The 23,828-nt window shown below is 46.2% G+C and overlaps 1 protein-coding gene across 2 annotated transcripts in view; it reads left to right on the top strand.

Moving 5' to 3' along the window:
• ccnb3 (cyclin B3) overlaps positions 1–12,694 on the top strand; it is a 12,699-nt gene extending 5 nt beyond the window's left edge. The window contains exons 1-11 of one of the 2 annotated variants that reach the window (XM_042328099.1): positions 1–143; positions 975–1,112; positions 1,997–2,080; positions 3,308–3,420; positions 3,880–4,012; positions 5,281–5,472; positions 5,616–5,753; positions 5,938–6,093; positions 10,640–10,789; positions 11,115–11,245; positions 11,929–12,694. The exon at positions 1–143 is cut by the window's left edge and continues 5 nt beyond it. In XM_042328099.1, the coding sequence (XP_042184033.1) occupies positions 1,029–1,112; positions 1,997–2,080; positions 3,308–3,420; positions 3,880–4,012; positions 5,281–5,472; positions 5,616–5,753; positions 5,938–6,093; positions 10,640–10,789; positions 11,115–11,245; positions 11,929–11,995 (1,248 nt within the window). In that variant the 5' untranslated portion in view covers positions 1–143; positions 975–1,028 and the 3' untranslated portion in view covers positions 11,996–12,694. Of the gene's footprint in view, positions 144–974; positions 1,113–1,996; positions 2,081–3,307; positions 3,421–3,879; positions 4,013–5,280; positions 5,473–5,615; positions 5,754–5,937; positions 6,094–10,225; positions 10,349–10,639; positions 10,790–11,114; positions 11,246–11,928 lie in introns of those variants that run through there. The other variant, XM_042328100.1, reaches the window with a different exon arrangement.
• Positions 12,695–23,828: the final 11,134 nt, after the last annotated feature.

The raw sequence follows: 23,828 nt of genomic DNA on the forward strand, positions 1-23,828 counted from the left end.
AATCAGCACCGTCCGCACGGTGTTTGGAAGTAGTTTTGCTTACAAATGTGTTTTAGCTCGCCGTTTCGACCTGTGTTGAATGTTGTATTTTTCCGCTCAGAAACTTTTGCAACCAATTTTGACAGCACGGAAAATACGATAAGGTAAGATGTTGTTTCATTAACGGATAAGCTAGTTTTCTCACTAGATAGCGTGCTACCCTTTCGAAATCACGTGCGGTCGGGTGCAGGACCCTTTGAGCAGTAGGCTGACCAACGTTAACGTTAGACCCTTCCACACAATGTACGTTTTCTGCTTGTGATACCAACATATTGTGATACCAACATATTGCCCTTTGAACCATTATCTGGATGTGAGGAAGCGAGATTTTATCTGATGTCCATGGTCCTTCTATTCAAATTCCCATTAACCAGCTCTGCAAACGTTATACGGTTCAAATACGATCGTTAACGTTACCGTACGCTTCAGAATATGGAGTTTCGCAGAGTAACTATCGTAATTACTGCCACTGTGCACGGTATATATGTTTAAATCAAAGTTATTTGTTCTTGACGAAGTGCACATGTCCAAATCCACCTTCTGGACGTCTAATATCACTCATTACCGCCGCCCTCAGGTCGGCTGATACAGCAGCAGGACAGTATCCGGAAGAAATATTTATTATTATTATTATTATGTTTTAATATTTTTTGGGGGGGGGAGTACATACCGTGCGGAACGGTATGTACTAATAACCATAGTTGTAATAACCATAGTTGCACTGCGACATTCCATATTTTGGTGCGCAACGACCGTGTTTTGACAACGTTTGCACAGCTGGTTAAAGGGACGTGGAGTTGAAGGATCCTGGGAGTCAGAGGCGATCTCGGGTCCCTCAACTCCAGTGAACAAGCTATTATGTTTTGAAGATCACAGAAACAGGCCTTCACATGTATGCTTCTTAGCGCATGCAAATGTTATGTTTTCTCTTGTAGGATACAACCACTGACCGTCTGAACCCATTTGGTGAAAACTCCCAAGCTGAAGTCATGCCTTTTCCCAGGGGGAAGAAACCAAGTGTTACTGCTGGCAGTAAAATACCCAAATTACGTGGCAAAGGGATAGAGAATCAGGTAACTTGACTGATAATAGCCTCCCACTGTTGATTTAGGGGTGGTGTTTTTCTAGTAGTGCTGGAACAAAAACGTGCACCACCCAGTTGCCAACTAGCTCTCCAGGAGGAGCGTTGGCAAGCTCTGCCTTTGACAGTTTTTTAAATATTATTGGTCTGTATCTAGCTTAGTAACCAGCCACCATATTAATTGAATAGTGAGGTACATCATTTGGGGTGAGCTAGCTACATTTATTTGCCTGTGTTGCCAGGGCATATTGCATAGCGAGGTACATCATCTGGGGTGAGCTAGCTACATTTATTTACCTGTGTTGCCAGGGCATATTGCATAGCGAGGTACATCATCTGGGGTGAGCTAGCTACATTTATTTACCTGTGTTGCCAGGGCATATTGCATAGCGAGGTACATCATCTGGGGTGAGCTAGCTACATTTATTTGCCTGTGTTGCCAGGGCATATTGCATAGTGCATCATTTGGGGTGAGCTAGCTACATTTATTTACCTGTGTTGCCAGGGCATATTGCATAGTGAGGTACATCATTTGGGGTGAGCTAGCTACATTTATTTACCTGTGTTGCCAGGGCATATTGGCAGGTACATCTGGGGTGAGCTAGCTACATTTATTTACCTGTGTTGCCAGGGCATATTGCATAGCGAGGTACATCATCTGGGGTGAGCTAGCTACATTTATTTGCCTGTGTTGCCAGGGCATATTGCATACCCCACAACTTTTTGAAATTGAGTGTCTATCTGCTGGTTAACTTAACCCCTCTTATCTCTCAATGAAACTGCTGGTCCTGTGTGAACTAAACTAACCTCAATCGTGTCTTGCTATCACTCTTCATTGCATAGCTCCATATGAAATAACATAGCTCTGTGTTTTAGGAGGAAGGCCCCCAGGTCAAGAGGTCGTCGTCCCCTCCCCAAGGAGCCCCTAAGAAGAGGACAGCCTTCGTAGACCTCACCAATGTAAACCTGTTCTCTTTGTCGATCTATGTGGGGTGTTTTCACTAGAATCAAACAACCTAATTCAACTGGGAGGGACTAACCTGAATTTGTCCAACAAACTTGTTTTCCGTTGCAAAACGTTTTTGGTCATGTCTAACATTTCGCGTAAAAATCAGTTTCTTGTCTGTATGGAAGTAGCGGTCCTTGTACCTGGCATGGTGAAGACGGCAGTACATAGACTAGAGTACTTTCCCAAGTTAACTCCCGACACAGACTGGGGGGTTTTGTTGAGTAGGTGTCTCGATGCGGTATGAGAACCAGCACAGCCTTGCTGTGCCAGACGTGCAATACAGCTATCCTCAGTACGAGATCCTCGTCGACCAACTGTGCTGTCAGACTCGGCTCGTGGGGCTGACGTCACTGGTCCAAATGTCAGTCGTGATGCTAATAGCAGTGACGCCCATAGCAAGGAGCTCATAGATGTACGCTTCACAAAACTGTAACTCCGGTAGGGCAACATCTGAACAATAGTGTGTACCGGGGCTCAACCAGTCGATGAAAAGCCAACATCATCCACGACAGAGAACGATTGATTGTCAAGGGCATTGAATTCCATTATCCTGGCGTTAATGGATTTTGAGTTGTCTCCCTGAAGTGTTCTTACTCTTTCAAATGACTGCTCCACTTGTTGACTGCTAGATCCACACAGCAGACATTGTGGGCCAGGTTAGGAATGCTGTGTTGCACTATATTCGTGGCGTCGTTACGTTATATCGGTATGCACGTCAGCGCTGACATCGGAGGTAAACTAGACGATATCGGGCTGATTCCAATATGCTTTTTGCTATCGTGCATCCCTAGTTTTTGCCACTGTTTTCTACGGTTTTGGTTTGAAATGAATACACCACAGAACAGGGTCTGAATGGTCTCCTGGGAGTGACACTCTACCATAGAGTCTTCCACCAGGTTTTCTGCTGGTGTTTACTGCAGCCTGACACTGAAACCCACTTTTGTTCTTGTTTGGCAGTTGGGTGTATGGTGGGGTAGATCTCAACTTGAGAAACAAGAACTTAAAAGTTCTGTCTTGGCAATAATAATAAATAAATGTATTATGCCAATAGGGGATTGGTGTCAAACTTATGAATAGGGTGACACACGGGTCGGTCTATAACCAGGGAATGTTCTGCCTCATCTGCACACTATGAAAAGACTGTGGCGTTGACGCTCTGGTCTCTCCTTGGCTTCCAGGCACACAAGGTTCACATCAGCCTTCCAGGTACCAAGAAGAACTCCCTTAAGAAGACGCAGAAGAAGAAGGCCACCTCCACTGTGTTAGACAAGAATGAAGCCAACCTTAAAAAGTAAGTCATTTTTCTAGGACCTCGCCCTCCTCTCGCCCCCCTCGCCCCTCTCTCCAGCTGTACTGTCGTTAGGTTTGATGGGCTGTGAAGAACAGTAGTTTTTCTGTGAAGGTGAGCGAGAAGGGTTCCAATTTATAAAGGGACAGAGTAATGGTATATGTTTATGATGTTTGCTATGGGGGCAATGAAATATGCCTATCCTGATACTGAATTCCTTGATCAGTCATCTCCTATTACGATACGATAGAACTTTTTTTGTGTGTGAGTTCATAGATTATTATAGATTCATAACATTCCACATCAAAACACTAACTTTCTCTGCCTTTTACTGAGGGACGTTTTGCTTGCAGTGACTGCTATATAGACACGGACTGTTGCTCTTGATAAGAACGTCTGCTAAATGACTTAAATGTGAAATCTAAACACTTCACCCTATTCCTACCTGTCTCCCTTCTCCAGGTCTGAATCAATAAGCTCAGAGAGTCAGGAGGAGGAGAAACAGAGGGGGGAGGAGGAGACCCCAGTTGAACAGCTTGTGGTGGTGGAGGCTGTTCCACCTAGAGAGTTGCCCCCCCACCTCCAGGGACCACAGGTAGGCTAATGGAGCACCAGACTATTGTCACATCAGTGGGATCTACAGTACCAATCAAACGTTTGTACACCTTCTCATTCTAGGGTTTTCTTTATTTTTAGTATTTTCTACATTGTAGAATAATAGTGAAGACATTAAAACTATGATATAACACATATGGAATCATGTAGTAACCATAGTGTTAAACAAATCTAAATATATAATTAGGATTCTTCAAAGTAGCCACCCTTTGCCTTGATGACAGCTTTGCACCCTCTTGGCATTCTCTCAACCAGCTTCATGAGGTAGGTACCTGGAATGCATTTCAATTAACATGTGTGAGAACCGCTCAAATAAGCAAAGAGAAACAACATTCCATCACTTTAAGACCAGTCTTCATGATCAAATTGCTGCAAAGAAACCTCTAATAAGAGACTTGCTTGGACCAAGAAACACGATCAATAGACCGGTGGAAATCGGTCCTTTTGGTCTGATGCCCCCCAACCGCCACGTCTTTGTGAGATTCAGAGTAGGTGAACAGATCTCTGCATGTGTGGTTCCCACTGTGAAGCATGGAGGAGGAGGTGTGATGGTGCTTTGCTGGTGGCACTGACTTTAGAATTCAAGGCACACTTAGCCAGCATGGCTACCACGGCATTCTGCAGCGATATGGCATCCCATCTGGTTTACGCTTAGTGGGGCTATCATTTTGTTTTTCAACAGAACAATGACCCAATACACCTCCAGGCTGTTTAATCGCTATTTGAGCAATCACTAGAGTGATAGAGTGCTGCATCAGATGACCTGGCCTCCACAATCACCTGACCTCAACCCAATTGAGATGGTTTAGGATGAGTTGGACCACAGAGTGAAGGAAAAGCAGCCAACAAGTGCTCAGCATATATGGGAACTCCTTCAAGACTGTTGGAAAAGCATTCCTCATGAAGCTGGTTGAGAGAATGCCAAGAGTCTGCAAAGCTGTCAAGGCAAAGGGTGGCTACTTTAAAGAATATAAAATATATACAGTTTTTTAACCTTTTTATTTTTTGGGTTACTACATGATTCCATACGTGTTATTTCATAGTGTTGTCTTTACTATTATTCTACAATGTAGACAATAGTAAAAAAAAAAAACCTGGAATGAGTAGATGTGTCCCAACCTTTTGACTGGTACTGTTCATGGGGACAGTCAGGAATAATTCTATGGAACTCGCTTGGGCACAGTCTAGCAGTGTTTTGTACTGTACCTACATATCACTCTTCCCTCTCTCTGCCCCTCCCACTCTCAGATCCCTGAGGAGTTTGATATAGACTCTCAGCACCAGGATGACCCCACTCTGACTGCTCAGTACGCCAAGGAAATATTTGACTACCTCAAGGCCAGAGAGGAGAAGTTCATCCTGTCTGACTATATGTCCATCCAGCCCAGTCTGAACGCTGGTATGAGGGCCATCCTAGTGGACTGGTTGGTCGAGGTGCAGGTCAGGAAACCAGTATACTTGCTTCTATAATAACACGACAACGCAGTATGCCCGTAGAACAGACTATTAAAAATAGGAGTGAAGATGAGACACTGTGGTTCTTTGTGTGCTGGAGCGAGTGTGTGTTTACTCTGTGCTTCCAGGAGAACTTTGAGCTGAACCATGAGACTCTGTACCTGGCTGTGAAGGTGACAGACCACTTCCTGTCTGCAGCGCCGGTCAACAGAGAGAATCTACAGCTTATAGGTTCTACAGCCTTGCTCATAGCATCCAAGTTTGAGGTGAGGGATATTAAACACACACACACTACCTGTCCACTGTTCCGGTTAACGGTAGGAGCGGTGAGGGATGGAGGGTGGGGGAGACAGGCTCATTGTGCCCAAATTAGTGTTGTCCTCACTTGGGCTCTCATTCTGTGTAATACTCTTTCTCTTACCCACCATCCTTTCTCTCTCCCTCCATCAGGAGCGCTGTCCGCCCTGTGTGGACGACTTCCTGTATGTCTGTGATGATGCGTACAAGAGGGAGGAGGTTATTGCTATGGAGACGAGCATCCTGCAGGCGCTGGGGTTCGACATCAACATCCCCGTCCCCTACCGCTTCCTCAGGCGATATGCCAAGGTACAGGGTTTTTCCTGGGTCAAAATGAGGCTACGGTGGTGGCCAATGGTGGATGGCCAACTGAACATTTTTAGAGGCCCTCCTGTTGGCCGCAGCGACAAAATGTCGCTCGTTAAAAGCTAATTTCCTGCAATTTGATACACTATATGCTAATTGAGTGACTCAAACATAACAAAATCTATTGGGGCCCCATGCCATAAACACCCCTGAATGCTGAATGTTTTACATCTTAGATTCTGACTGCTTTTATGTTGCTTGTTAGCGCTCAAAGATCTTTAAACAGCCATTATATTTTCTCCATACTTTATCTGGTTCTAGTTTATTTATAAAAAAACAACAACAAAAAAACATTTACACACTGTTTGGTCAAAGTACCCAATACTTTTCTATGCAGAAAAAACTCTGTGTGTGTGACCCCCTTTCTATAGGGGGGGGGGGTGAGGGAGAGACCATGTAGAATGGAATGGGATCAACTGTATGGAAACCACGTGTTTGAGTTTGTTACCCTTCCAGTCATTACTATGAGCCGTCCTCCCCTGTTAAGGTGCTGTCAACCTCCTTTGAGTTGAATGTATGTTTAGGGCTGCAAAGGGTCAGAAACCTTCCGGTACATTTCTAGATATTTTCCATGGGATGGTAACTTCTTATGGCTGAGATCCCATTACCGGGAGCGATATAACAACATCCAGTGAAAGTACAGGGTGCCATATTCAAAAGAACAGAGATCTCATAATTAAAATGCATCAAACATGCATGCATTTTATATCGTTTTCAAACCATTATGTAGGTCACCAACAACTCACTAAAATACACAGCCAATTTTACCAGCCAAAGAGAGAGAAAAAGCACATAGAGATAAAATTAATCACTAACCTTTGATAATCTTCATCAGATGACACTCATAGGACTTCATGTTACACAATACATGCATGTTTTGTTTGCTAAAGTTCATATTTATTTCAGAAAATCTGAGTTTACATTGGCGCGTTGGATTCACTAGTTCCAAAAACATCCAGTGATTTTTGCATAGCCACATCGATTCAACAGAAATACTCATAAATGTAGCTGATAATACAAGTTATACACATGGAATTATAGATATAGCTCTCCTTAATGCAACCGCTGTGTCAGATTTAAAAAAAACTTTACGGAAAAAGAAACCCATGCAATAATCTGAGACGGCGCTCAGAAGTAAAAACACCACAGCCGCAAAGATGGCGTCAACATAAACAAGAAATTACATGATAAATATTCCCTTACCTTTGATGATCTACATCAGAAAGCACTCCAGGAATCCCAGGTCCACAATAAATGTTTGTCTTGTTTGAAACTGTCTGTTATTTATGTCCAAATACCTTCTTTTGTTAGCGTGTTTGGTATACATATCCAAACGCTAATTCTGGTCAGCGTTATATCGGACAAAATCTTCAAAAAGTGAGATTGATTCGACCGGCAATCATTAGGATGTTTTTAACATATAGCTTCAATAAAGTTCCAACCAGAGTATTCCTTCTTGTCTACGTGAGCAATGGAACGCAGGTGGATACCGTGAGCAATGGAACGCAGGTGGATACCGTGAGCAATGGAACGCAGGTGGATACCGTGAGCAATGGAACGCAGGTGGATACCGTGAGCAATGGAACGCAGGTGGATACCGTGAGCAATGGAACGTGAGCAATGGACGCAGGTGGATACCGTGAGCAATGGAACGCAGGTGGATACCGTGAGCAATGGAACGCAGGTGGATACCGTGAGCAATGGAACGCAGGTGGATACCGTGAGCAATGGAACGCAGGTGGATACCGTGAGCAATGGAACGCAGGTGGATACCGTGAGCAATGGAACGCAGGTGGATACCGTGAGCAATGGAACGCAGGTGGATACCGTGAGCAATGGAACGCAGGTGGATACCTGAGCAATGGAACGCAGGTGGATACCCTGAGCAATGGAACGCAGGTGGATACCGTGAGCAATGGAACGCAGGTGGATACCGTGAGCAATGGAACGCAGGTGGATACCCTGAGGATACCATTCATCAAAAGTTAGCTTATAACAGTGTACCTTTTTTTTTTTTGTGGGATACACACGGCAATTCTAGGTCTTGTGGCATATTTTAGTTAAACAATCCCCAGTTCAATGGAATTGCAACCCTCTGCATGCACAGTGCACTCTTCCATCACATGTGCCAAATCATATGTGAAGAATGCAACAACAAATATGCAGAATCATCTGGCCAAGTGCGTAAAGTTCCCTGAGCGCTCACAACAAGCAACCTCTGACAAAAGTCCCTCTATTTCTATTCGAGGTGAAAATGATGAATCAGACACCTTATCGATAGCAACAGCTCATGGTCCTCCTGGAATCAGAAGGTTTTTTTGACTCAATGGAAGAACGTAGTCAGAGAAATGCTGATGAATGTCTTGCTTGAGCTGTGTATGGAACTGGTTCACCTCTGATGCTCACAGGCAATGTGTTTTGAAAGAGAATTCTGAATGTTCTTCACCCAGCATACACCCCTCCAACCAGACATGCTTTATCTACTCATTTGCTGGATGCAAAGTTCAGAGTTCAAGTGAAGGTCAAGCAAATCATAGGGAAAGCAGACTGTATTGCAATCATCTCTGATGGGTGGTCGAATGTTCGTGGGCAAGGAATAATTAACTACATCTCCACCCCTCAACCAGTATTCTACAAGAGCACAGACACAAGGGACATTAGACACACCGGTCTCTACAATGCAGATGAGCTGAAGGCTGTTTTGAAAGCAAAGTGAGAGGAATAAGAGCACCACATTGAAGCTGCCCATCAACACCCTTTGGGGTGGTGTTTTCCACATGATTGACAGTTTCCTGGAGGGGATGGAGTCTTGCCAAGAAATGTCCATATCACAGTCTGCCGATATGGACAGCCCCATCAAGATGATCCTCCTGGATGATGTATTTTGGGAGAGAGTGGTAAGCAGCCTGAAACTCCTGAAACCTATAGCAGTAGCCATTGCACAGATTGAGGGCGACAATGGCATCCTGTCTGATGTTCAGACTCAGCTTGCAGATGTAAGACAATAAATCTGTACTGCCCTGCCCACTTCACTGTTGCTCCAAGCAGGAAACTGCAGTTCTGAAATACATCAAAAAGTGTCCAGACTTCTGCCTGAAGCCCATACACGCTACAGAGTACATGTTGGACCCCAAGTATGCTGGCAAGAGCATCCTATCTGGTGCAGAGATCAACAAGGCCTATGGTGTCATCACTACCGTGTCTCGTCACCTTGGCCTGGATGAGGGCAAGGTTCTTGACAGTCTGGCAAAGTACACTTCCAAGCAAGGGCTTTGGCATGGAGATGCAATATGGCAGTCGTGTCAACGTATCTCATCAGCCACCTGGTGGAAGGGACTTTGTGGATCTGAGGCGCTTTCCTCTGTTGCCTCCATCATCCTACAAATCCCACCAACATCAGCCGCCTCAGAGCGCAACTGGTCCTTGTTTGGGAACACACACACCAAAGCACACAACAGGCTGACCAATACAAGGGTTGAAAAATTGGTGCCCATCCGGGAAAATGTCAGGCTCAAAAAGCCTCACAATCGGCCATCCTCAACAAGGTTGGACAGTGAAGATGGGGCCTCAGAGTCTGATGTTCAAGAGGTGGACATTGAGGAGGTCCAGGGAGAAGACATGGAAGCCTGAGAGGAAGACAACCAAAGCTTTAGATTCTACATGATCATTTTACAGATGTATGTTAAATGTTTTTGGGAGATGCGATGGATCATTCAATATTCCCTCGTTGTTCAGTGAAATCATCCCATGTGAAGTTTAATATGTAACTAAATAATTGTATTCCTATTGGAAGGATTTAATGTATAACTGTCTACTTATGATTTACCTTTTTGTCTCCATATGGTAAATATATCCAATGCAAAAAAAACATTTTAAATGGTATTCATTTGCATATATTTCTGTTAATTCCCACTGAATATTCCCCAAATGTGCAACCCGATTCATGTTTATCCTCTTGTCTGCAGCATGTGTCTATTCCATCTCTCTCTCCGGTGTGTAACCCATCTGTGTCTCTCCAGTGTGTGAGTGCCAGTATGGAAACTAACCCTGGCCCGGTATGTGTGTCTCTCTCCAGTGTGTGAGTGCCAGTATGGAAACTCTAACCCTGGCCCGGTATGTGTGTCTCTCTCCAGTGTGTGAGTGCCAGTATAGAAACTCTAACCCTGGCCCGGTATGTGTGTAACCCATCTGTGTCTCTCCAGTGTGTGAGTGCCAGTATGGAAACTCTAACCCTGGCCTGGTATGTGTGTGTGACCCATCTCTCTCTCTCTCTCCAGTGTGTGAGTGCCAGTATGGAAACTCTAACCCTGGCCTGTATGTGTGTGACCCATCTCTCTCTCTCTCCGGTGTGTAACCCATCTGTGTGTCTCCAGTGTGTGAGTGCCAGTATGGAAACTCTAACCCTGGCCCGGTATGTGTGTCTCTCTCCAGTGTGTGAGTGCCAGTATAGAAACTCTAACCCTGGCCCGGTATGTGTGTCTCTCTCCAGTGTGTGAGTGCCAGTATGGAAACTCTAACCCTGGCCCGGTATGTGTGTGAGCTGAGTCTTCAGGAGATGGATCTGGTACCAGAGAGAGGATCATTACTGGCCTCAGCCTGTCTGCTGTTGGCTCTAGTCACCAAGGAGCTGGGAGGATGGGTGAGCTTACACACACACACACACACACACACACGTCTCCTGCCCTTCATCTACACTGATTTGAAGTGTATTTAACAAGTGACATCAATAAGGGATCATAGACTGACCAGGTGAATCCAGGTGAAAGCGGTCTTGGAAAGAGCAGGTGTTCTTAATGTTTTGTCCACTCTGTGTTTTCTGTGCCGTTCTGTCTAGATCGGTCTCTACTTTCGGCTCCTGGTTCTTCAATGCCTTGTCTGGCATCTTACTGTCCCCATAGTCAGTACAGAGGGGCTGGTAATACTTTTATGGTCTGTATTTAATCACCCACACCCCTGTCCTCTAGTCCCCCATCCTGGTGTTCCACTCTGGGTACGGAGTGTCAGAGCTGGTCCCTGTTGTCCGGAGGCTCCATTCCATGCTCACCTCCCCGCCAGACGACAAACTCCTGGCCATCCGGAGCAAGTACTCTCACAAGTAAGTGTACTGTGGAAACTAGGTATTATAGTTCTCAGGTAGGTGTACTGTCCGTCAGCTTAACCTTTAGCTCCCTGGCTTTGCTCACGTTCAAAATAAGGTATGAATAGAGTGACTGAATAAATGCTAAAAATATTATTTTTTCTTTTTAATCATTAGTCAAATACAAAAAAAACCTGAGCTGTGCTTGGAAGTAGTTTGTACATGGAACTAAAATGGCTACAGGAAATGTTTCTCACCCCGGTTGTCAACTGGTCATTTCTTTCTGTGAAAACAGTTTTCATATCGTTTTCTTCGACTGGTCCTTTGGGGTAACGGTCGACATTTTTATTTTATCTAAAAGCATAATTAAAATGAGTTGACGTTGGACTATAATGTCGTTTTGTCCTTCCCAGTTGAGGATTTGAGGGCCCATGCCAAGCCTTTTACCTCCTGGGGGGAGGAAGGAAGGAAGAGGCGCTGGCACGACTACATGTGTGTGGACCATCCTAAATTACACCACTTTCCAACCTAATGTTCATTATCTCACATTTCCAGTGTCAAAATACACTTCAAGCCGGATGTTTAATTGCACCGTAGCCAAATATATATGGGGGGGGCTTGGCTCCCCAGTGGGGGGGGGGTGGGGGGTTCACATTTGTAAGTGATTATTTTCAATGGAGACCTTTTTATTTTGCCATCAGGGTTTTCTTTGAAGTGGCGACAACTCCGATGGTGGACCTGGACACGTTGGAGAGGGCGTTGAAGTGACCCGTAGAAACTAGTTGGTGGGAGAATATCTACTCGTCTAAGGAAGTCACTGTATATATTCTGTAATATTTATATATCACTGTTAATTTTTATAATGAAGGGATGGTATCTGTTCTGTTGTATAAATCAAGCAGAGATTTATTTCTTTTCAGCAGCAATGCTATTTCTGTATTTTACTTGTTCAAGTTGTATTTCATATCTGTTTTTACACCAGGAAAAAAACAAACTTTTTATACAAGTGTTGAAGGCTAATCTAAAAGTTAGAGGTATTTTTAGAGGTGTGTAGTGAAAAAGTACATTGGTTTTACTGTTAATACCATCGGCCATTTTGATATTGTCGTGTAACCCACGGTAACAGTGTTCTTTATAGGTATAAACGATACGGCTGTCTCTGTCGGGAGTTGTCAAGGTTTTTGCTCCAATTTGACACAACTCATTTTACTAATCGGCTTCTCATCGGGACCTTGATTAGCAGAAGCAGGTGTGTTAGACTGGTGCTGGAACGAAACCCTGCATATTACTCAGTACCTCTCCAGGTCTGTCTGCCTCCCAGAAATGTGTTTTATGTTGTACAGTGTCCATCATGTATAGAAACTCTTTAATGTTTTGAACAAGAGGATTTTTTTAAAACTGTTGTTATTTTTAAATGGCTCAGACCTCTGAATTAAATAAATCCTGTTTTATTGTTTATAAAACAAATGATCTTGTTTTTTTTTTTTTTTTTTTTTTGCGTTTGGTTTTCAGTCCTTACTCTAAAGGTGTGATACTTAGTTGCATGGTGAAGTCCATCACAGCGCTTTTGTTTACGGTGTCAGTTAAAGGCTGGAGGAATGGATCTACTGGAATTCATACGCTGACCGGCCATGCTGTTTTGAGTTTCTTTTCTTGGTTAAAACGAGCTTATATTTTGGGTTCTGATGGTACGACAGATGACATAAACTCATGAGGTTTTTCTCCGACAATCAATGAGTCCATGTCTGCAAATGGAAGTGGATAATAGTGATACATTTAGTCGAGGCTGACTGAGGACACACCACCCAGTGGGCTCTGGAGAAAAGTTGTCCCTAGACACACAGCTGGGATTGGTTGACTGTCCAATCGTTACCTTAACCAGCAGGTGTGGGAACGCCGCACTCTCAAATGCATTTCCTTGATTCCTCACCTCTGACCCTCTTTTTCATCCAATGGGTTTTGAAAGGAAGCAAGGAAATGTAATTGAGATGCTTCCCATATTTGGATCAATGAGAGAGCTCAATTGCGTACTCCTCATTCTCTCTCCTCAACCCATTGGTGGAGAAAGCCAGAGACCACTTTGACCTCATCCAATGGGTTTTGTGAAGGGGAGTGGACTTGAGGCAATTGCGTTCTCACAAGGGATCATGTCATCTGACCTCCGTTTCCTTTTTGGGATACAGTACACCCATTGGGCCAGCAAGTGGCAGTGGAGGGTCACAATTTAGGAGCACCTAGTCAATTGTCCAACTGCATGCATTTAACCCAATGCCTCAGAGGTGCGTGGGGCTGCCTTGATTGACATTGGTGTCCAGGGAGCAGTTGTTGGGAGGGTGGGGGGCTTGCCCTCCCAGACCTACTCTTGGCTCCCCAGTGGGTGGGACTATGCCCTCCCAGACCTACTCTTGGCTCCCCAGTGGGTGGGCCTATGCCCTCCCAGACCCACTCTTGGCTCCCCAGTGGGTGGGCCTATGCCCTCCCAGACCCACTCTTGGCTCCCCAGTGGGTGGGCCTATGCCCTCCCAGACCCACTCTTGGCTCCCCAGTGGGTGGGCCTATGCCCTCCCAGACCCACTCTTGGCTCCCCAGTGGGTGGGCCTATGCCCTCCCAGACCCACTCTTGGCTCTCCAGTAGGAGGTCCTGGGTTGGCGTGGTTACACGTGGTCTGCGGTTGTGTGGCTGGTTGGATGTATTGCCAAATTCTCTAAAACAACGTTGGAGGTGGCTTATGGTAGAGAAATTAACATTAAATTCTCCAGCAACAACTAGTGAATATTCTTGCAGTCAGCCATTTGCACACTCCTTCAAAACTTGAGACATCTGTGGCATTGTGTTGTGTGACACAACTGCACATTTTAGAATGGCCATTTTATTGTCCCCTGCAGAAGGTGCACCTGTGTGATGTTCATGTTCACACACACACAGTGACTGCTGATTACAATCTATCAGTGAGAACTATTGTTTAAGACAAATAAGCTTTTTGTGTGTATGGAACATTTCTGGGATGTTTTATTTCAGCTCATGAAACATGGGACCAACACTTTACATGTTGCATTTATATTTTTTATTCAGTATAGTTTGTTTCTGCAGTACTAGCAACACACAGTCCTCTTCTCTGTTTCTCCTCTCTTCTGTTCCTCCTTTTCTTAATTCCTCTTCTCTGTTCCTCCTCTCTTCTGTTCCACCTCTCTTCTGTTCCACCTCTCCTCTGTTCCTCCTCTCTTCTGTTCCACCTCTCCTCTGTTCCTCCTCTCCTCTGTTCCTCCTCTCCTCTGTTTCTCCTCCTCTGTTCCACCTCTCCTCTGTTCCTCCTCTCTCCCCTGTTCCTCCTCTCTTCTGTTCCTCCTCTCTTCTGTTCCTCCTCTCCTCTGTTCCTCCTCTCTTCTGTTCCACCTCTCCTCTGTTCCTCCTCTCCTCTGTTCCTCCTCTCCATTCCTCCTCTCTTCTGTTCCTCCTCTCTTCTGTTCTACCTCTCTTCTGTTCCTCCTCTCTTCTGTTCCTCCTCTCTTCTGTTCCTCCTCTCTTCTGTTCCTCCTCTCCTCTGTTCCTCCTCTCCTCTGTTCCTCCTCTCTTCTCTCTCTTGTTCCTCCTCTCCTCTGTTCCTCCTCCATTCCTCCTCTCTTCTGTTCCTCCTCTCTTCTGTTCCTCTCCTCTGTTCCTCCTCTCTTCTGTTCCACCTCTCTTCTGTTCCACCTCTCTTCTGTCCCTCTCCTCTGTTCCTCCTCTCTTCTGTTCCTCTCTTCGTTCCTCCTCTCCTCTGTTCCTCCTCTCCTCTGTTCCTCCTCTCTTCTGTTCCTCCTCTCTTCTGTTCCTCCTCCTCTGTTCCTCCTCTCCTCTGTTCCTCCTCTCTTCTGTTCCTCCTCTCTTCTGTTCCTCCTCTCCTCTGTTCCTCCTCTCTTCTGTTCCTCTCCTTCTGTTCCTCCTCTCTCCCCTGTTCCTCCTCCTCCTCTTCTGTTCCTCTCCCTGTTCCTCTTCTCCTCCTCTGTTCCTCTCCCCTGTTCCTCCTCTGTTCCTCTCCTCTGTTCCTCTCCCCTGTTCCTCCTCTCCTCTGTTCCTCCTCTCTTCTGTTTCCTCTCCTCTGTTCCTCCTCTCTCCCGTTCCTCCTCTCCTCTGTTCCTCTCCTCTGTTCCTCTCCCCTGTTCCTCCTCTCCTCTGTTCCACCTCTCTGTTCCCCTCTCCTCCCCTCTCTGTTCTGTTCCTGTTCTCTCTGTTCCTCCTCTCTTCTGTTCCTCCTCTCCTCTGTTCCTCTGTTCCTCCTCTGTTCCTCCTCTCCTCTGTTCCTCCCCTGTTTCCTCCTCTGTTCCTTCTGTTCCTCCTCTCTTCTGTTCCTCCCTCCTCTGTTCCTCCTCTCTTCTGTTCCTCCTCTCTTCTGTTCCTCCTCTCTCCTCTGTTCCTCCTCTCCTCTGTTCCTCTCTCCTGTTCCTCCTCTCCTCTGTTCCTCCTCTCCATTCCTCCTCTCTTCTGTTCCACCTCTCTTCTGTTTCCTCCTCTCCTCTGTTCCTCCCTCTCTGTTCCTCTCCATTCCTCCTCTCTTCTGTTCTGTTCCCCTCTCTTCTGTTCCTCCTCTCTTCTGTTCCCCCTCTCTTCTGTTCCTCCTCTCTTCTGTTCCTCCTCTCCTCTGTTTCTCTTCTCCTCTCCACGGATCAATTAAAGTGATTGATAGCCCAGTGAGTCCATTGACCTACTATCTATCGAACCAATGTCTACACACACACACACACACACACTGATTACAATCTATAAGTGAGAACTATCATTGTAGCAGGGTAGACATAATCAGAGATATTGATTGGGTGATGGGAGTAGATTGTTGACGTCCCAGGAAGTTGATTCTGAGTTCTAAGTACTTATCTGTTTTGACATAAATTATGCTGTGTGCAGTCTGTGTGTGTGCAGTCTGTGTGCGTGCAGTCTGTGTGCGTGCAGTCTGTGTGCGTGCATCTTTGTCCATCTGTCTGTGTCTGTCTGCCTCCCTGTCTGTCTGTCTGCCTGCCTGCATTGATATATTAGTTGTAGCATTCCCTGGTCAGGAAAGGGCAACGTCTCCTTCGGAGGAAACAAGGAAAGAAGAGGAATATATCAAATGATCTGTCCTCCAGGCCCCCACTGGCCCAAGTCAACAACCCACCAATCAAATCACTATATGAGTATGGAAAGAGTAAGATCTGTGTGTGTGAGTCAGACCCAATGTGTGTCACTCGCCATGCAGTTTTAATATGACCTTTTCAAATAGCATTAAACCTCTGTGTCCACAGTACACACACAGATAGCATTAAACCTCTGTGTCCACAGTACACACACATAGCATTAAACCTCTGTGTCCACAGTACACACACAGATAGCATTAAACCTCTGTGTCCACAGTACACACACAGATATCATTAAACCTCTGTGTCCACAGTACACACACACATAGCATTAAACCTCTGTGTCCACAGTACACACACAGATAGCATTAAACCTCTGTGTCCACAGTACACACACAAATAGCATTAAACCTCTGTGTCCACAGTACACACAGATATCATTAAACCTCTGTGTCCACAGTACACACAGATATCATTAAACCTCTGTGTCCACAGTACACACAGATATCATTAAACCTCTGTCCACAGTACACACACACATAGCATTAAACCTCTGTGTCCACAGTACACACAGATATCATTAAACCTCTGTGTCCACAGTACACACACACATAGCATTAAACCTCTGTGTCCACAGTACACACACAGATAGCATTAAACCTCTGTGTCCACAGTACACACACAAATAGCATTAAACCTCTGTGTCCACAGTACACACACAGATAGCATTAAACCTCTGTGTCCACAGTACACACACATAGCATTAAACCTCTGTGTCCACAGTACACACACAGATAGCATTAAACCTCTGTGTCCACAGTACACACACAGATATCATTAAACCTCTGTGTCCACAGTACACACACACATAGCATTAAACCTCTGTGTCCACAGTACACACACACATAGCATTAAACCTCTGTGTCCACAGTACACACACAGATAGCATTAAACCTCTGTGTCCACAGTACACACACAATAGCATTAAACCTCTGTGTCCACAGTACACACACACATAGCATTAAACCTCTGTGTCCACAGTACACACACAAATAGCATTAAACCTCTGTGTCCACAGTACACACACAGATAGCATTAAACCTCTGTGTCCACAGTACACACACAGATAGCATTAAACCTCTGTGTCCACAGTACACACACAAATAGCATTAAACCTCTGTGTCCACAGTACACACACACATAGCATTAAACCTCTGTGTCCACAGTACACACACAAATAGCATTAAACCTCTGTGTCCACAGTACACACACAGATATCATTAAACCTCTGTGTCCACAGTACACACACAAATAGCATTAAACCTCTGTGTCCACAGTACACACACAGATAGCATTAAACCTCTGTGTCCACAGTACACACACAGATATCATTAAACCTCTGTGTCCACAGTACACACACAGATAGCATTAAACCTCTGTGTCCACAGTACACACACAGATAGCATTAAACCTCTGTGTCCACAGTACACACACACAGCATTAAACCTCTGTGTCCACAGTACACACACAAATAGCATTAAACCTCTGTGTCCACAGTACACACACAGATAGCATTAAACCTCTGTGTCCACAGTACACACACACATAGCATTAAACCTCTGTGTCCACAGTACACACACATATCATTTGACATTGTGGGGACCAACAAAATGTCCCCAGTTGTTCACATCTTTGTTTGTTTACTATTTTGGGGGGGACTTCTGGTCCCCACAAGACTAGATAAACATGTCCACACACACCACTCTCTCTCACAATTATTATTTGGTCTGGGTGTCATATTCTCTGACATTATTTTAACATTTCTACAAACTTCAAAGTGTTTCCTTTCCAATGGTACCAATTCTATGTTATATTATACAGATCCTGGCTTCAGGTCCTGAGCTACAGGAAGTTTGGTCATTCAGACAGGAAGTGTAGAAAAAAAAGGGCATAGCCCCAAGACATTAAAATAACATCAAATTGATCAGAAATACAGTGTAGACATAGTTCATGTTGTAAATGACTATTGTAGCTGGAAACGGCAGATTTTTTATGGAATATCTACATAGGTGTACAGAGGCGCATTATCAGCAACCATCACTCCTGTGTTCTAATGGCACGTTGTGTTAGCTAATCCAAGTTTATCATTTTAAAAGACTAATTAGTCTTTAGAAAACCCTTTGCAATTATGTTAGCACAGCTGAAAACTGTTGTTCTGATTAAAGAAGCAATATAACTGGCCTTCTTTAGACTAGTTGAGTATCTGGAGCATCAGCATTTGTGGGTTCGATTACAGGCTCAAAATGCCAGAAACAAATATCTTTCTTCTGAAACTCATCTATTCTTGTTCTGAGAAATGAAGGCTGTTCCATGTGAGAAATTGCCAAGAAACGGACGATCTTGTACACCGCTGTGTACTTCTCCCTTCACAGAACAGCGCAAACTGGCTCTAACCAGAATAGAAAGAGGAGTGGGAGGCCCCGGTGCACAACTGACCAAGAGGCAAGTACATTAGAGTGTCTAGTTTGAGAAACAGACTCCTCAACTGGCAGCTTCATTAAATGGTACCCGCAAAACACCAGCCTCAACATCAAAAGAGGCAACTCCGGGATGCTGGCCTTCTAAGAAGAGTTTCAAAGAAAAATACATATCTCAGACTGGACAATAAAAATAAAAGATTAAGATGGGCAAACGAACACAGACACTAGAAAGAGGAAGATTGGAGAGAAAAAAATGATGGACAGACAAATCTAAGTTTGAGGTGTTCTGATCACAAAGAAGAACATTCGTGAGACGCAGAACAAATGAAAAGATGCTGGATGAGTGGTTGGCGCCATCTGTAAAGCATGGTGGTGGTAAAGTGGGAGGTTTGTACAGGGTAAAAGGGATCTTGAAGAAGCTATCACTCCATTTTGAAGAGGCTATCACTCCATTTTGAAGAGGCTATCACTCCATTTTGCAACGCCATGCCATACCCTGTGGATGGCGCTTAATTGGAGCCAATTTCCTCCTACAACAGGACAATGACCAAAGCACAGCTCCAAACGATGCAAGAACTACTGAGGGAAGAAGCAGTCAGCTGGTATTCGGTCTATAATGGAGTGTCCAGCACAGTCACTGGATCTCAACCCTATTGAGTTGTTGTGGGAGCAGCTTGACCGTATGGTACGTAAGAAGTGCCCATCAAGCCAATCCAACTTGTGGGAGGTGCTTCAGGAAGCATGGGGTGAAATCTCTTCAGATTACCTCTACAAATTGACAACTAAACTCAGCAAAAAAAGAAACGTCCTCTCATTGTGAACTGCGTTTATTTTCAGCAAACTTAAGATGTGTAAATATTTGCATGAACATAAGATTCATCAACTGAGACATAAACTGAACAAGTTCCACAGATATGTGACTAACATAAATGGAATAATGTGTCCCTAAACAATGGGGGGGTCAAAATCAAAGTAACAGTCAGTATCTGGTGTGGCCACCAGCTGCATTAAATACTCCAGTGCCTCTCCTCCTCATGGACTGCACCAGATTTGCCAGTTTTTGCTGTGAGATGTTACCCCACTCGTCCACCAAGGCACTTGCAAGTTCCCAGACATTCCTGGGGGGAGTGGCCCTAGCCCTCACCCTCCGATCCAACAGGTCCCAGACATGCTCAATGGGATTGAGATCCGGGCTCTTCGGTGGCCATGGCAGAACACTGACATTCCTGTCTTGCAGGAAATCACGCACAGAACGAGCAGTATGGCTGGTGGCATTGTCATGCTGGAGGGTCATGTCAGGATGAGGCTGCAGGAAGGGTACCACATGAGGGAGGAGGATGTCTTCCCTGTAACGCACAGCGTTGAGATTGCGTCTTAGGCGTCTCACAGTACGGACATTGTAATTTCTTGCCCTGCAGTCCTCATGCCTCCTTGCAGCATGCCCAAGGCACGTTCATACAGATGAGCAGGGACCCTGGACATCTTTCTTTTGGTATTTTTCAGAGTCAGTAGAAAGGCCTCTTTAGTGTCCTAAGTGTTCATAACTGTGAACTTAATTGCCTACCGTCTGTAAACTGTTAGTGTCTTAATAACCGTTCCACAGGTGCATGTTCATTAATTGTTTATGGTTCATTGAACAAGCCTGGGAAACAGTGTTTAAACCCTTTACAATGAAGAACTGTGAAGTTATTTGGATTTTTACGAATTATCTTTGAAAGACAGTTTCTTCAGAGTCTAGAACACCAAAGGTCTGCAAGGCTGTAATTGCTGCAAATGGAGGATTCTTTGACGAAAGCAAAGTTTGAAGGTCACAATTATTATTTCAATTAACAATCATTATTTATAACCTTGTCAACGTCTTGACTATATTTCCTACTCATTTCATGTAATGTTTTAATGGAAAACAAGGACATTTCTAAGTGCCCCAAACCTTTGAACGGTCGTGTGTGTGTGTGTGTGTGTGTGTGTGTGTGTGTGTGTGTGTGTGTGTGTGTGTGTGTGTGTGTGTGTGTGTGTGTGTGTGTGTGTGTGTGTGAGTGAGAGAGTCTGTCTGTGTCTGAGAGAGAGAGTCTGTCTGTGTCTGAGAGAGATTATAGCAGTTCCGGTTTTAAAATAACAACCAGACAACACAGACACACACACACACACACACACACACACACACACACACACACACACACACACACACACACACACACACACACACACACACACACACACACACACACACACACAGTCACACAAAGCACACACACACCTTGCTTCTCAACTATTCATGATGCCCAATCTGGTTCTGAGCAGGTTGCTGTTCCGATGAGGTTAGAGAGATGGGGAGGGAGAAATGAGGGGGGAGAGAAGTGGGGTTAGGAGCATGAAGTGAGTGTCTGTAGGAAGAGAAGACGGGATAAACAGAGGTCGGAGATAGTGGGAGAGTAGAGGGAGAGAGAAGGGGAGGGGGAGAGTAGAGGGAGAGAGGGGGAGAGTAGAGGGAGAGAGAAGGGGAGGGGGAGAGTAGAGGGAGAGAGGGGGAGAGTAGAGGGAGAGAGAAGGGGAGGGGGAGAGTAGAGGGAGAGAGGGGAGAGAGAGGGAGAGAGAAGGGGAGGGGGAGAGTAGAGGGAGAGAGAAGGGGAAGGGGGAGAGTAGAGGGAGAGAGGGGGAGAGTAGAGGGAGAGAGAGGGAGAGAGGGGGAGAGTAGAGGGAGAGAGAAGGGGAGGGGGGAGAGTAGAGGGAGAGAGAAGGGGAGGGGGAGAGTAGAGGGAGAGAGAAGGGGAGGGGGAGAGTAGAGGGAGAGAGAAGGGGAGGGGGAGAGGAGGGGGAGAGTAGAGGGAGAGAGGAGGGGAGAGGGGGAGTAGAGGGAGAGAGAAGAGGAGGGGGAGAGGAGAGGGGGAGAGTAGAGGGAGAGAGAAGAGGAGGGGGAGAGTAGAGGGAGAGAGAAGGGGAGGGGGAGAGGAGGGGGAGTAGAGGGAGAGAGAAGGGGAGGGGGAGAGTAGAGGGAGAGAGAAGGGGAGGGGGAGAGTAGAGGGAGAGAGAAGGGGAGGGGGAGGAGGAGGGGGAGAGTAGAGGGAGAGAGAAGGGGAGAGGGGGAGTAGAGGGAGAGAGAAGGGGAGGGGGAGAGGAGAGGGGGAGAGTAGAGGGAGAGAGAAGGGGAGGGGGAGAGTAGAGGGAGAGAGAAGGGGAGGGGGAGAGTAGAGGGAGAGAGAAGGGGAGGGGGAGAGAGAAGGGGAGGGGAGAGTAGAGGGAGAGAGGGGGAGGGGGAGTAGAGGGAGAGAGGAGGGGAGTAGAGGGAGAGAGAAGGGGAGGGGGGAGAGTAGAGGGAGAGAGAAGGGGAGGGGGAGAGTATAGGGAGAGAGGGGGAGAGTAGAGGGAGAGAGAAGGGGAGGGGGAGAGTAGAGGGAGAGAGAAGGGGAGGGGGAGAGTAGAGGGAGAGAGAAGGGGAGAGGGGGAGTAGAGGGAGAGAGAAGGGGAGGGGGGAGAGTAGAGGGAGAGAGAAGGGGAGCGAGAAGGGGAGAGGGGGAGTAGAGGGAGAGAGAGGGGGAGAGGGGGAGAGTAGAGGGAGAGAGAGGGGGAGAGGGGGAGAGTAGAGGGAGAGAGAAGGGGAGAGGGGGAGAGTAGAGGGAGAGAGGGGAGAGTAGAGGGAGAGAGGGGGAGTAGAGGGAAAGAGGAGGGGAGAGGGGGAGTAGAGGGAGAGAGAGGGGGAGAGGGGGAGAGTAGAGGGAGAGAGAAGGGGAGAGGGGGAGAGTAGAGGGAGAGAGAAGGGGAGAGGGGGAGTAGAGGGAGAGAGAGGGGGAGAGTAGAGGGAGAGAGAAGGGGAGGGGGAGAGTAGAGGGAGAGAGAAGGGTAGGGGGAGAGTAGAGGGAGAGAGAAGGGGAGGGGGAGAGTAGAGGGAGAGAGGGGGAGAGTAGAGGGAGAGAGAAGGGGAGGGGGGAGAGTAGAGGGAGAGAGAAGGGGAGGGGGAGAGTAGAGGGAGAGAGAAGGGGAGGGGGAGAGTAGAGGGAGAGAGGGGGAGAGTAGAGGGAGAGAGGGGGAGAGTAGAGGAGAGAGAGAAGGGGAGGGGGAGAGTAGAGGGAGAGAGAAGGGGAGAGGGGGAGTAGAGGGAGAGAGAGGGGGAGAGTAGAGGGAGAGAGAAGGGGAAAGGGGGGAGAGTAAGAGTGGTTTTATGGAAGGAGTTGAAGGGAAAGAAGTGCTAAAGAGGAAGGACAGAGAGAGAACTGAGAAGTCTGGAAGAGGACGAGAGAGGACAGATAGAGAACTAAGAAGTCTGGAAGAGGACGAGAGAGGACAGATAGAGAACTGAGAAGTCTGGAAGAGGACGAGAGAGGACAGATAGAGAACTGAGAAGTCTGGAAGAGGACGAGAGAGGACAGATAGAGAACTGAGAAGTCTGGAAGAGGAGGAGAGAGGACAGAGAGAGAACTGAGAAGTCTGGAAGAGGAGGAGAGAGGACAGAGAGAGAACTGAGAAGTCTGGAAGAGGAGGGGAGAGGACAGAGAGAGAACTGAGAAGTCTGGAAGAGGACGAGAGAGGACAGAGAGAGAACTGAGAAGTCTGGAAGAGGAGGAGAGAGGACAGAGAGAGAACTGAGAAGTCTGGAAGGGGAGGAGAGAGGACAGAGAGAGAACTGAGAAGTCTGGAAGAGGAGGAGAGAGGACAGATAGAGAACTGAGAAGTCTGGAAGAGGACGAGAGAGGACAGAGAGAGAACTGAGAAGTCTGGAAGAGGATGAGAGAGGACAGAGAAGTCTGGAAGAGGAGGAGAGAGGACAGAGAAGTCTGGAAGAGGAGGAGAGAGGACAGAGAGAGAACTGAGAAGTCTGGAAGTGTAGAATGAGGGAACTGAAAGGTCTGGAAGAGGAGGAGAAAGTGAGATGAAAGAGATCTAGGAGAGAGAGAGAGAAAGTGAAGGATGAGGAGGAGGCGTTAAAAGGAAAATATAACAAGCAGTCACACCCAGCTGCCCAGGCACATCCTCATTAAAGTTGTTATAAAAAGCTCTCCACTGGGAAAGCACATATACACTTCAGACACGTCATTTTG

This window comes from Oncorhynchus tshawytscha, linkage group LG10 (genome assembly GCF_018296145.1).
Source record: "Oncorhynchus tshawytscha isolate Ot180627B linkage group LG10, Otsh_v2.0, whole genome shotgun sequence".
NCBI classification, from domain to species: Eukaryota; Metazoa; Chordata; class Actinopteri; order Salmoniformes; family Salmonidae; genus Oncorhynchus; species Oncorhynchus tshawytscha.